This window comes from Microtus pennsylvanicus, chromosome 5, assembly GCF_037038515.1.
Source record: "Microtus pennsylvanicus isolate mMicPen1 chromosome 5, mMicPen1.hap1, whole genome shotgun sequence".
In the NCBI taxonomy this organism is placed as follows: Eukaryota; Metazoa; Chordata; class Mammalia; order Rodentia; family Cricetidae; genus Microtus; species Microtus pennsylvanicus.
The window spans coordinates 74,043,903-74,057,966 of NC_134583.1; the positions used below are offsets into that span (position 1 = coordinate 74,043,903).

Consider the following 14,064-nt stretch of genomic DNA (forward strand, 5'->3'; position numbering starts at 1 on the left):
GTACTCAAGAAGTAGAGGCAGGCAAATTTCTGAGCTCAAGGCTAGCCTGGTCTACAGAGAGCTCCAGGACAGCTAAGACTACACAGAGAAACTGTTTCTCAAAAAAACAAACAAAACTCCAGGCAGTGGTGGCGCAAGCCTTTAATCCCAGCATTCAGGAGGCAGGCAGATCTCTGTGAGTTCAAGGCCAGCCTGGTCTACAAGAGCTAGTTTCAGGACAACTAGGGTTGTTACACAGGGAAATGCTGTCTTGAAGAAAAAAAAACAGTAAAACAACTTTTTTTCAAGTACTCCAATTTATATGTCTCTGCTATACTCACTTACCCCTGGATGTTTATTATACAACAAAATAAATAAGCAGATATTTTGTAAACAAATGGTAGGGTTAGGCATATCAGTACTCAGGACTGAACCCTGGGCCCCACACATACTAGACAACCTCTCTAATCACTAAACCACATTACCTACTGCTGTGGGATAATACTTTTGTGCACTGTAAATATTTGTCACTCTTAATAAAACACTGGCCAGTAGCCAGGCAGTTAGTATAGGCAGGGCAACCTGACTAAGAGAATTCTGGGAAGCAGAATGACAGATATGCAGTCACCAGTCAGACACAGAAGAAGCAAGATAAGAATGCTACAACTGAGAAAAGGTACCAAGCCACGTGGCTAAACAAAGACAAGAATTATAGGTTAATTTAAGTTGTAAGAGCTAATTAATAATAAGTCTGAGCTAATGGGCCAAACAGTGTATAATTAATGTAACTCTTTGTGTTTCTTTGGGGCTGAACAGCTGTGGACCAGGTGGGACAGAAACTTCCATCTACCTCCTTCCTTAAGGCCAACATTTTTGAAGTCTTTTTTGGCTAAAAAGACATCATTCTACCAGGTACTAAGTTAAATGTTTTCCATATAGTTTTTCAAGGGTCCCCTCTATCACCTTCTGTGACAGATGTTATACTGAGGAAACTGAGGCACAGGCACCAGGAATTTTCCAAAGTCCTGTTTCCATGGAGGATAGGGTGGTGAACCTTAAATCCAGCCTATCAGGGGTAGAGGCCATAATTCAACTATGCTTTCCCACCTTAGCTGAGATCCTAGTGAATCACAGCCTGAGGGAACCAGGAGGGGTTTGGTGTGACCCACTTGTGTCTTCTTGGTTGCCTGCCTTCAACACCTTCAAGCTTTTCTTGGCTCGGAGGAACTGAGTTTCTTTCTCTCTGAATCTGTGTTACAGATTATGTAATGTCATTGCCCTCTTAAATGTATCCAGCATGTACTGAAATTCTTATGTTAGTCTCCCAGCAGTATTAAATGCTAGGCAGTTGAGAGATGGTTTTTCTTATTTTTGTTTGGTTTTTTTGTTCTGTTTTGTTTCGGGGGGGGGGGGTCTAACTTAGTAGTCTAAGATGGCCTGAAATTCAAAATGTTGCTCAATCTAAAGTTGTACTCTAAAGGTGATCCTCCTACTTCAGCCTTCCAAGTGCTAGAATTACAGGTGTATGCCTTTGCTGATGTTACTTCTCAAACAGCTCGGACACACACCTTGAGGAATCACCATGAGTCCTAGGCCAGCCTGGTTTACACAGTGAGCTCCTTGACAGGAAAATAGAGCCTTACAGTGAGACTCTGCCTCATGACCTTCCTACAAAATGCCAAAACAATAATCTGTACCTGCCAAATGGATTGGGGATCTCTTAACATGAGAAGTGTTCCCTATTTGTTCCCCTTTTTAAAAAGGCTCCCTGGTTACATGCCTTTAAGAGAGAATCAAAAACAGTCACTTTTATAGATTTCCCCAGAAATCTACGACCAAGAAAATGGTTAGACTTTGTAAAGGTATCCACCAGACTCTTGGGTTGGGAATAGAGTACTAGGAATTTGTAAAGTAAAGCTAGGACACTCACGTCCTAGAAACCTGATGGGTAGGTACTGATTTAGTCAGTAAACCAGAAATTAATATTTTTTCAAAGATGCTTTACTTTTGCCAGATCAACCCTGAATGTGTTTGTAAAAATTGCCTACAAATGTTCTAACTTCACGTACATGTAGCACGGATCCATAAGGAAGCATTATTATTAGCTGTGAGCTAGCTGGTGGGAGAAGAGGGACACATATATACATCCTTTGATGATTATAAAATTGTTAAGTTTTGCTAATAATGAGCAAGGAATAATTAACCAAAATGATTACAAAAAGAATTTATTAGGTCAACACAATAAAACAAGTCTAAGAAATTGGTTGGAACATTACTGGGCCTTTTAAGAAGACCAAAGTCACACACTTCGGATATCACTCTGACAGTGTGTGGCATGAGGAAGGATTTTGGGCGACAGGACAAGGCTAAGTCTCTACTTCTTCTGAAGTCTATGGTCCTGGCCCCTGGAAGGGCTGGAGTGAAATGTTTCCCACTTAGTGCAGAAATTGGACCTCTTTATTCAGATCTTATCTTTGAGCATTTGCAGCATCTGTTCACAGACATGGGATGCTGCTGTCGAGGACAAGCGGTCACTGGAGGACAGTTTTACCAGCATGTACAGTGAATAAAATTGTACTCCCTGCTGGAGTAACTTCATTTCTAATCTCATCTGGCACCAACAGTCCTTTGAGAAGTTATGATGCCGTGTTTGGGGACATTGTTCTTCAGGATAGAAGAGAAAGAGTCTAATTACCAAATACACAATGAAATAATTCAAACTCACAAATCTTAGAGTCCCAGAAGATGAAGTCTTCATATAAGTTGGAAGAAAGGGGAAATATTTTCTATCATTCCTCATAATAATAAAGTTAATTATTTCAAGATTATAATGGTCATAATTTCAGTGTGTTTTTAACTTAAAGCTGTTGATCATTAAATTTAATTTTTAATGGTACAGGCTGCCAAGGAATTGTAGGGAATACAGTATTCATTTAGGTGTTGGCTAGCCTCAAGCTATCAAAAAAGTAAAAATGAAACACAAAATAGGGCAGACGGAGTCATCTGGGTCTTGAGGGGTGATTACAAGACCAAACAACACAGAAAACTAGTATTTCAAACAAAACCAGCAAGGGAACTCCACAGTCTACCATTGCTTTGCTTTAATAAAGAAAGCAGCAGTCAGAACCTATGTATCCTTGAACCCATTCGCATAAAAGGTTTTGGCCTCCACAACAACTCTTTACACTTGGTAAGTATTTCTTTCCAGGCTCTTACAACTTTTGCTTGTTCACCATCATGAGGAGGAACAACAATAACAACAAAAAAATCTGTTTAGAACAAGAATAGTTTTCTAGTCAGAACCTCAGGTATTTTAAATATGTTACACTGTGCTTTCAAAAATGTAGTCAAATGCCTGACTGCAATGCCTGCTGGTGGATCTTGCTCTGTTCCAAATTGTCAGTTTGGAAGTCCATGAAGGTGTAGGATGGACAGATGAGCACATCACACCAGCTCACATACAGACTTCACCATAGCCTTTGGGTCATCATTCCCTTTACTGTCCTTTTTGTGCATTTGGGACACTGCTGTAGTCTGACGAAGCTATTCTCAAACCCTGTGAGGCAACAGAGGGTCTTTTCCAAGTCAGTCTAGGCACAACGCTAAACAACTTCCTGATACGCCTAGAGTCTACACACAGAAAACAAGGTAGTCTGTTAGCGTCAGTAACTGGCTCAAGCCTGAAACTCAAATGAAGATCTAGAAATGCTGAGTTAGGCATCTTGAAAATAGTCCATTCGATAGCTGCTTTCTGCTTTGGGTCCAACTGGCTCCAGTTTTGTTCAGGACGTGAGAGGAAGTACTGTGTTGAGCCAATTCCACCACCAGGAAACAAAGTTCTTCTCGGAACGTACTGGGACCTTTAAATATTCAGTCTTTGGTGATAGCAGCTGGTGCTCAGGACATTCTTGGTTCCCTCTGATCTCCACCCTGGCAACCCTTATTAGCCTGGTATTGACTACCCAGGCCCTTTAAAAACAGAGCCCTGGAAGTGAATGAAAGCGAAGAGCGACGTCCAGAAGCTGGAAGATTTGAAGTCAGCTTGGTCTGGACACTTTCTTGACTCCTCAGTGGCCTGTGTGGTTTGGAGTCCAGCAGGTGGCTTCTCCTCGCCCTCTGGTGGCTAGAGGGAAGGGGCACACAGACACCAACACACCAGGAGGGGGCGGTCAGTGCCCCTCGGTGATGCAGGGGTCCACACCACCATACTGATCACTCGGGAATCTCGATTCGGTTGGAGTACCCGATTTACAGGTGCGGGACATAGAAAGGGGTCAAGTAGGAGGGCCCAAGAAAAGGAGTGAAGGGACTCCCCGTGGCGGCTGTCGTTAACGGGAAGGAGGAAGGGGGTAATATGACGTTACTCGCAGGATAGGTGGGGAAAGTCTGGAACGGCAGAGCGCCTGGAACCTGGGGGCCAGAACTGCTCCCGGTGCTACTGCCGCAGGCTCCCGCCACTACACCGGGTGTCCCAGGCTGCGGCGTACCACACCCCGCCTGCACTGTGCCGTCGGCCCCCGGGTTCTGCTTCTTCCACTTGGTCCTTCGGTTCTGGAACCAGATTTTGACCTGCGTCTCGGTGAGGCTGAGCGACAGAGCCAGGTTCAGGCGTTCGCACACCGACAGGTAGCGCGTGGCTCGGAACTTGTTCTCCAGAGCCACCAGCTGCTCGTAGGTGAAGGCTGTGCGCGCGCGCCGTGGCTTGGCGCAGCTAGGCTCGGATCGCCGGCGCCGGGGCCGCGGGGAGCCGGGGGAGCCGGGGGACGTTGGCAGCCGGTCGGTGCCACTCTCCCCTACTCCCGTCACCACAGCTTGGGCCTCGGGAGAGCCCTGGTGAACGCCCTGCCAGCGCTCCTGCCGCTCCCGCAGCTGCGCGCGCCCCGCGTCCTCAGCTTCCTCCTCCTCTTCCGCTTCCGAGCCTTCCAGGGGGGAAGCGGGGCCAATGCCTCGGCCCGTGGCATCTAAGAGAGAAGGGCAGGGTGACCAGAAAGAAGCCCATAACAACTCCTCCCGTCCGCATCCCCAAACCTTCTTGTCCTCCCCGAGAGCACTCAGCTTTCCCTTTGATCCAACTCCACTCTCGCCACTGTGTCCTCTTCTGTCCCCAGCCCGCACATCTTAGGGAGCAGATTCAGGAATGCGGTATCCTCTTGCTCTTTACAAATCTACCCTTAAATAGTCACCCAAAAAGTATATGTTGGGTGGCACCCCATATCAAGAAAGTACAGTGACTTTATCGAGCCGAGGAGAGAGGAGTCGGCTGTGCATTATGATATGGGAATGTCAAATGCGTTTACTATTGAATCTCCCCGGTCCCTAGGAGCCTATTTTGCTGTGGGACTCCTAGCAATTAAAAAATAAGTTATTAAGTTCCCCCTCCCCCCAAAAGGAGAAATTCCCCCTTTCCCATCTTCTCTCTCCGGCCGTGTTAATAGAGTTTCAGATTTGTCCGGGGCCTGATCGATAGATGTCATCTATTAAAGGTAAGTTTTAATCGAACAATATTAGGATCAGACAGGGAAAGGGGGTTTGAAGTCAGTACCTGCAAGCTGCGGGCAGGAGATATGCAGTCGCCAGTAATAGAATATCGATCAAGGAGTTGAGGGGGAGGGGAACGCGGCCCAACAGAGAGACCATCCAAACAATTAATCCAGGCCCTCAGCCGGACCCCAAGCCAGGCCACCAGAGGCATCTGGGCCCCAGACAATCACTGCCAAACTTAGAAAAGAGGAGCAGGGGACTGTGCTGCCTACAGCCTTCCCCAGGACCAGAGTTTCTAGACCTTCGGCGGCGTCCCTCCAAGGAATTCCGTGCCCATGTCCCACTCGGCATGAATCCTTCTGTCTTAAATTCCAGCCACAAACTTTCCTGAACCCTTCCTTTGATGTCAACCACCTTCAGGGGTGAGATGGAATGGTCTAGAAGAGAAAGCACCAAAAGCTTCCTGTCTGCCCACCCCCAGTCCCCTGTCAGGTCCAGGAAAGGTGAAGGCACCGACGGGCTCTGCAGGTGTTTCGGAAGCTTTGAAAACAAGGACCTAATCCTGGTCTCAGTTACCTCAACCATAAAAAAGGGAGTGGTGTTGATGATACTATATACTTGAAAGGCGTTTTCATAACCTTTACCCCTGCTCCTAGCCCAGGTTCTAGCACGTGGACAGCGTTAAACATTTCCGTTAGATGTGCGAGCCAGGCAGAGCTGTGGCGCTCACGCACTGAGCAGGTGCTCAGGAATGAGGCACATACCTGCCCTGGAATCTCAACCTCATCCCTGTCTCTTTCTTTTTCCAAGGAGGGGTGCTTCAGTTCGCACCTGCGCGGGTGCGCCTTCTCTAGTTCCCAGGCCACCAACATCCATTCATCAGACCGTGGCTACTCCACACACACGGATACCGTCTCAGACTGAAACCACCTCTCATTCTTACCAGGGGTGTCCTGCGACCCGATCGTAGACTCGGGGCTGGCGTCTTCCCCTGCTTCCACCTCCGCTAAACTTTTCTTGGCTTCCCGGGCAGCTAGACGCACCGGTGGGAACGCAGCTCGCGTGAATTTTTGCGGATCCAAGATGTCCAGGACAGAGAAGGAAATCTTGTGGTGAGAAGGAGCCGCCTTGGCCCCGCCATCCTGCCAGGCCAGCATACCCGCCTCCCACAGACTGGAGGCCGGCTTCAACCGGTCCGGGATGGGTGCACTAGGGCTTGCCTTTGGCTGTGGTTCGGTCACAGCGCTCCAGTCTCCAACTGGATTTTCCCCGCCAAGTGAAGCTGGAGAGGGGGGCAAGGAGGCGGGGCGGGAGGAGAGCAGCGGGGGGCTTGCGGATTGGCACTTGCACTGGCCAGACCCCCGCCACGTGCAGGGTGAGTTCGCGGTTGCCTCGGGACTATCCCGCGTGGCGTGGTGGCGGCTGACCTGGACCAGAGGGATCCTCGCCGGCCAATGCGCGCTCCCGAATCCAGGGGTCACGGTTGCAAGCTGCGCGAGTGTCCTTCCATCCCGTAGAAACTCGTGAAGGGCGCCAGGGAGGCTTTCATCTCGAGTATCCCCTCTACTCACACACCTACCTGACTGAAGTTTACTTATTTCTCTTGGAGCACTTGCCATCTGTCTTTGACCTGAAGACGCCACCGAGGCTAAGCCTGATCCCTCCGCAATGATGCTTGGCGCATCTCATGCACCATCTGTGAACCACAGTAACGACGTCAGAACCATTTACCTCAAATTTTTAAAGCCTCGGTGTGTTTACAGTTTACAAAGCCCTGGGGTTTTCTCACTCTCTTTTGATTTTCTAAGCTTCCCTGTGAGGTGGGCGTGGCCCGGGTCTACAGTCTGCGTTTCAAAGACAGGAAAAATGAGGTTCAAAGATGAGCAAAGATCTATCCAGGGTCACTGCAGTCAACAAGAGTCTGTACTGGGCTAGAGAGATTTTTCAGCACGTCCTGTCTTGGAAAATGGAAGCGAAAAATTGTCCTTGCACAGGAGACTTTTCTTTCTACCCAGAGAGGGGTAGAGGCCAAAAGGTGAATTATAGGAAAGATAAGTGTCCAACCAGGATGGCCTTGGGCTCAGGGCCAGGTAGCTCGACTGTGGGTGCTGTCTTTCTTTCAGTTACCCAGAGTGGCATTTTCGCTGCCCGACAGGACTTCTTCACAGTCACAGATTCCATCATTAGCATCAGAAATTGACTCTATCTCTGACCCCCATCCTCGCCCAACCACAAGAAGGAAAAGGTTAAAAGATGCCCGTTGGTTTGAATTTAAGATCAGAGAAGAGATACGATTAAAATGGCCCCATCTGCCCACCACCTCGTCTCCAGGAAGGACAGCCAGCCTTGGCGGTGAGGGAAAGCTCACTGTACTCACTGTAGCCACACCCGTGGTGACTTTCCTTCTTTTTGTCACAGCTGTGAACATTAGGCATTTATTTCAGCGGTCAGTTCTGAAGCATCGCTCACTTAGCTCCACTCCCCAGAGCCACCTCGGACCCCGCCGCTCCTTTCTTCTTTGCCCCATGCGGTTCCCAGACAATGTCTTGGCAATTAATATTGTCTGAGCAGGTAAGAAGTAGGAAGAGGAGGGGACTCTTTCGCACTAAAGTGCTGGGGGCTACTAATCCTATCTATTAGTAAAGAGGCATCCTCGGGGGCTAGCTCCTTGTAGCTTTTCTCATTCAAACCTTTTAGTCCCTCCCAGGGGTGCCCACCATATTCCCTGCCGACTTTAAAGCCTTGCCGAAATTCAAGTCAGCTCCAGCCTTAAAGCAAAGACGGATTGCGCTTTTAAAGTGGTGGGAAGGAAGTGCCCAGCCCAAGCCCACCAGAACACCCCCCCTGCCAAAGGGAATTTGTGCCATGAGAAACTCAGGAAAAAGAGCCCAGAAGCTGAGAGGCTGGGGACCAGGGACAAGGCCTGCAAACCACAGATCCTTCTGGAATGCACACACTTTGTTTTCTGTTTGGATAACCCTTTGTCACCTCATTCCCACATTTTTTTTAAGTCTTCCGTTTTCTTTCTCTCCCTTCCCCTAGTGACCCCAATTCCAGCTACCTTTTTCCATTATATATATATTCGTTTTTTCAGGGTAACTGGGAATAGATAAAACGTTCCTTCTCTTACCCTCTTCTCTGGAGCAAACACTGAGGCTGTTTCATAAGAATGGGAGGGTGGGGTAAGCATCCCAGAGGGCACCCACATCCTAAACCAAAGGACCAGGAAAGAGCCCCGATATCCAACCCCGCATCAGACAGAACTTGGATTATGTCATTGTACTTCCATAGCCTCTTTTTGTTGTTGTTGTTGTTGTTGAAGTTATATAAAGTTTTTCCTTTTGTATGAGTCATTTTTCCTTTGAAGTCTATGGTTCTAAATACAGAAAAGGGACCAAAAATGGCAGGAAGTTGCACATTGGAGAGAAAATCCAAGAACATGGAGAGGCAACGTTGTGTAACCTGAAGACTCCTGAGCTTGCCTTCTTGTGATGTGCTGTCTTCACTTTCTCACCGTTTCTCCTGTGTGTATGTTCACTACAGGGCGACAGTCCAGGAACCCTGCTTAGTGTTTGACTCTGGATACTAACTGACATGGAAGAAACATTGCTGTCTCACTCATTCAGCCTGGAGATAAACGCCCAAAGACCAGGGTGTGTCTTCCCGCTGAGGGGAGACAGAGGCAGGAAGTTTCAGGGAACCGTTTCTCTGACCACTCACTTGATATGGACCATCAGGCAGTGAAACCTCCGTTCAGGCACAACTGGGAGATGTGCTTGACCCACTAGTATGGCACATGTGCTACCCAGGCTGTTTCTATGGAATGCATACATTCACATCTGGCAAGCCATCTTCCCTCTGTGCGTAGGGGTGATTTGGCTGTTGGGTTTTTTTTTTTGTTTTGTTTTGTTTTGCTTTTTTTTTCTTCTTTCCCCAGCCTGGACATTAACATTCTGTTTGAGTGCTGTCTTTAAATTGCTTTGATGCTAGGTGGGTTCCAACTCTGACCTGTCCTAACGGCAAGTGATGGCTGTAACAAGCCCGGGATCAATATTCATAGCGGGTGTCCTGGACTGATAACGCTATCCAAGACAATGTTCGCTATCAGTATGGACAGCTGAGATATTGCGCCATTAGGGATGTTGTGTTAAATAACCCGATCCATTTCTGGGGCTATTTAATGAATTTCACAGCTTAGATAGTATCTTTAAGGAGATGGCAAAAGGCTATTCCGGAGGCACCGATGCAAATCAATGGTGCCAGGCTTCTCAAGCGATTGCACAAACAAAGTGGCCTGTAATTCCAGCACAGCCTTGAGAAGCTGCCACCCGCCCTGGGAGCAGGATTAACAATGGAGAGAATGTGCGGTGTATCCAGAGGGAGGGTGCTGATATTAGGAGCTGCATTAAGGTCCCTAAGATAAAATCATATGTTCCCGAAATAAATACAAGTGGAGTTCTCTGTTTGAGACAGCCCACAGGTTAGGACATACATGCCAAAGAGACAGCTTCATCAGGCACAGCTGAAGGCCAAAGGGAGGTGGTGACCATGAAGACAGTCATGTATACATTCTTCTACTCGGGTAATCAGCCCGCTTTCCCCAGTGACTCTATACAGTAGGAGGGGAAAAAAGACACTGGGTTTTCAAAGGAAGGCTACTGGTGGAGTATTGGTTAGTTTACCTGACCCCAGGCCCTCGTTGCTAGAAATTACAATTTACATTTGGGGGCAGAGGCAGGAGGACTGTTCAAATTTGAGGCCGTTAAATTCTATTAAGTTCCAAAGCCAATCAAGGCCTCATAAGAAAATTCAACAAAAGTATGTAATAAAACTGGGGGAAAAAAACAGCAACAGAAAATACAAAACTACCTTGGAGACTTTTGATTTGTGAAAGGAATGTTGAAAATGTAGCCTTCCTAGGCTAGGGTCTTAGCTCTTGGCTCAGCTGGTAAAGTGTTTGTCCTAGTGTGCACAAAATTCTGTTTTTCACCCAGCGCCATGTAATTTGGTGGTGCACACCTGTAATCCCAGCACTTGGGAAGTGGAGGCAGGAGGGTCAGGAGTCCAAGGTCATCCTTCACTGCTTGTGGAGTTCCAGGCTAGCTGGGCTACCTACACAAGACTCTGCCTCAAAAACTGATTTTTACAAATGAACAAATAAATTATTCGAAACAAAAGCACAGTCTGCCTGCCTTCCCCTAAACTGCAAATCCCAAACATAGTCACATAGTTCACATCAAACAATAAAAGTGTGTCTTGTGGAAATCTAGAAGTTAAGTTGTTAAGACAGGATTGTGGGTCTTCTTATGCGACAACTCAGGCTAGCTGGAGCTCGTGGTCTCCCTGCCCACTTCACATCCTGAGTGCTGGGATTACAGAATCATATCTGTATCTTAGAAACTTAGAGGAAACATCAAAGGTTATTAAGCAGACGGGTGGTGATGGCACATGCCTTTAATCCCAGCACTCGGGAGGCAGAGGCAGGCAGATCTCTCTGAGTTCGAGGCAAGCCTGGTCTACAAGAACTAGTTCCAGGACAGGCTCCAAAACAACAAAGAAATCCTGTCTCAAAAACAAACAAACAAAAAAAGTTACTAAGCAATAGAGGGTTATCTCAGTGAGCAGAACACATATTTGTCACGTGTATTCTGATACATAGTCTCATAATAATAATTAGTATTAACAATATACACTCTTTGTTTGGCTTTGCCCTGGGCCAGGCTTTTGGGCTAATCTCTGTTGGAAATTATTTCAGGAGCTTTCCACAGAGGTTTTGAATCAGGTACTATTAGCTTGCAGTTGAGAAAATGAACTTAGAGGGGGTTGGTTACATGGGGAACAGGCTCAAAATTGTTGGGGCTGGAATTTGAATGTAGTGAGATTTCAGAACCCTCTCTAATAACGTTTTTTCTGAGGAAATCCACTCCTGGCCCCAGGATGTAACCTAATCACAGCAGCTGGTCCTTACAACTGTGCAGATAATTGGACTATGTAATAGACTATCTGAGGAAATAAGTGAGCCCATGCCTGGACCACAGGTTTCAGGGACCCCATTGGGGGAGATCGTTTTGTTTGTTTGTTTTGTTTTGTTATTCTAGTCAGGGTTTCTCTGTGTAGCTTTGGTGCCTGCCCTAGAATTGGGTCTTGTAGACCAGGGTGGCCTCGAACTCACAGAGATCGGCCTGCCTCTGCCTCCCGAGTGCTGGGATTAAAGGTGTGTACAACCACAGCCCGGCTTGGGGGTGGGGGGAATCTTTTACGTACAATGCGTAGTGACGGGTCTTGAAGCATCCTTAGGAGGAGCCAGAGTAAGGGGAATTGCCAGACAAACCCAATTGCGCTGGATGTCTAGAAAGGTAGAGAATAGGCCTGGCAGATGTAAAAAGCGGAGTGACAAGCCGAGGGACTGAGAGAACTGGTGACAGAAGGACAGGAAGAGAAGAGGCGCGTGAGATCTGAGCCTTTCCTTTCCGTGCCAAGCTAACAGCGAGTGCCAGAGAAAGGTGCGTTTGCATAATGGCGATCAGGAAGCAGGGTAGAATTCTGCAAGCCCATAAACCACCTGCTTCTGGGCAAATAAAATCCATTCAGTCAATTTCTTGTATTGGTAACCCTCTATCCCCTAAATCTGCACCCACATCTCACGCTTTCCCCTCCCCTCCAACCCACCCAGTCTCCCACCTTTACAACTTGCTTGCCTCACATAAATATGAAAACCTTGGACCTCAGCTGTCCAGGCTGGGGCCTAACTGATCCAGTAAACCAACTGAACAAACCAGCTGTCCAGCAAGCAGAGGCTGCTACTTAACCATGTGGATGGGCCTCGCGGGGATTCTACCAGACCTTCCTACTGAATGGCAAAAACAAAAACAGAACAGAACTCTGCGTTCTTTATGATACAGGCCAAGTTTTAAAAGCTGGCAACCAGTTAAAAATGTTGGAAAACAGGTTCTCAGGAGTGGGTGAGTAGAACTGTGAGGTTGTGACCTTGGCTGGGAACACGTGAAGTAAGCTCAGTTGATTTATTACCCGCGGTGTACATTATCTGAGATGTTTAATCTTCATCATCAACCTGACGGGATTTAAAATCATCACGGAAACATGCCTCTGGGTGTGCCCATGAGAGTGTTTCCGGAGAAACATAACTAAGGATGGAAGGCCCACCCAGAGGGTGGGCAGAACACCCCGTGGAGTGGGGACCCAGAAAGGGAGCTGAGCCTCAGCTTTCACCTCTCGCTGCTTCCTGGTTGTGGATTAGCAGTTCCATCAGGCTCCTGCTGCCCGCTAGTCTGCTGCGATGCTGGCGTCTTCTCTGCCGCAGCGCTGGCGTCTTCTCTGCCGCGGCGCCGGCGTCACTCTAAATGTCCTGGCACCAAACCAAGGTTCTTCGAAATCCCTGACCCAGACATCATCTGAGCCATGTGTTGCTTCCTGTCTGTTCATGCTACCTCCTGAAAGATTCGCCCTCAATGGGACAGATGGTGGGGGAGGGGGCACTTGTGCTGTATGACAGCCTATTCCTGGTCTGCCTAATAACTAAACTGGATGCTGTCAGCTCTAGCAGGGGTGCTGGGCCACCTGGAAACCTCCATCTCCTGAGTGTGCACCCTATGCCTATCTTCATTTGGGAAATCGTCAGTTTCAAATTCTCCCTCTGAATTTTGTTTTTGTTTATTTTTGAGATAGGGTCTCTGTGTAGACCTGGCAATCCTGAAACGCACAGAGACCCGCCTGCCTCTGCCCCCTGAGTGCTGGGTTCAAAGGTGTGCACCACTACACCTGCCCTTCCCTCTACATTGTTAGAATTATATTGACCAAAGTGAGGGAACCCTGCCTGGCACAATCTTTGTCCCAGTGCTGGTTCTTAGGCTGTATAAAGCCATTTGTCTTTGAACCCATTGAGATAGTGGTCTGTAGGCAGAGTTTTTCTTTTTTTTCTTTTTTCTTTTTTTTTTGGTTTTTCGAGATAGGGTTTCTCTGTGGCTTTGGAGCCTGTCCTGGAACTAGCTCTGTAGACCAGGCTGGTCTCGAACTCACAGAGATCCGCCTGCCTCTGCCTCCCGAGTGCTGGGATTAAAGGCGGAGTTTTTCTGTGTCTGGGCAGCTGTTTCCCAAATAACCACTCAGAGTCTTACTATTAATTACAAAAACTTGGCTGATAGTTCAGGCTTATTACTAACTAACTCTTACATTTTTAAGTTAACCCATATTCCTTATTTACACTCCACCACATGGCGGCACCTTTATTAGCAAGGCACCTTCATCTCCTGATCCCTCTGCACCTGCTCGTGACTCCAGACTCTGCCCTTCTTCCTCCCAGCATTCTGGGTCAGCTATCTCTCCCAATCTCTTCCTGCCCAGCTATCGGCCAATCAGCTCTTTATTAACAATGAGGGGGATGCATATTTACAAGGACTGTTCCCCAGCACTGGTCTTCAGTAGGTTGAAGAGTCAAAAGGAATAAATGGTAGCCCATAAACACAACTCCAGTGCTTCGCAGTAGGCTGAAAATGAGCTGGAAGACCACATTTTAGGAGGTGGTGCTAGGGTAGCTTGGGAGGCGGAGAGATGGGCCAGTGGTTAAGAGCATTTGCTGCTCTTGCC

General features: G+C 47.7%; 1 protein-coding gene across 1 annotated transcript; it reads right to left on the reverse strand.

Moving 5' to 3' along the window:
* Positions 1-2,180: 2,180 nt before the first annotated feature.
* Positions 2,181-6,675, reverse strand: Nkx1-2 (NK1 homeobox 2). Its single transcript, XM_075974869.1, has 2 exons — positions 6,404-6,675; positions 2,181-4,940 (listed from the first exon to the last, which is right to left on the reverse strand). The coding sequence occupies exons 1-2, from the start codon at positions 6,615-6,617 to the stop codon at positions 4,228-4,230; spliced, it is 927 nt and encodes a 308-aa protein (XP_075830984.1). The 5' UTR covers positions 6,618-6,675; the 3' UTR covers positions 2,181-4,227.
* Positions 6,676-14,064: the final 7,389 nt, after the last annotated feature.

What these genes read in the sequence shown, in the direction of transcription:
- Nkx1-2 (XM_075974869.1), bottom strand. Translation starts at nt 6,617, where the DNA reads ATGCTGGCCTGGCAGGATGGCGGGGCCAAGGCGGCTCCTTCTCACCAC. An exon ending in CGGGTCGCAGGACACCCCTG is followed by an intron (nt 4,941 to 6,403) that starts GTAAGAATGAGA and finishes CTTCTCTCTTAG; the next exon opens with ATGCCACGGGCCGAGGCATT.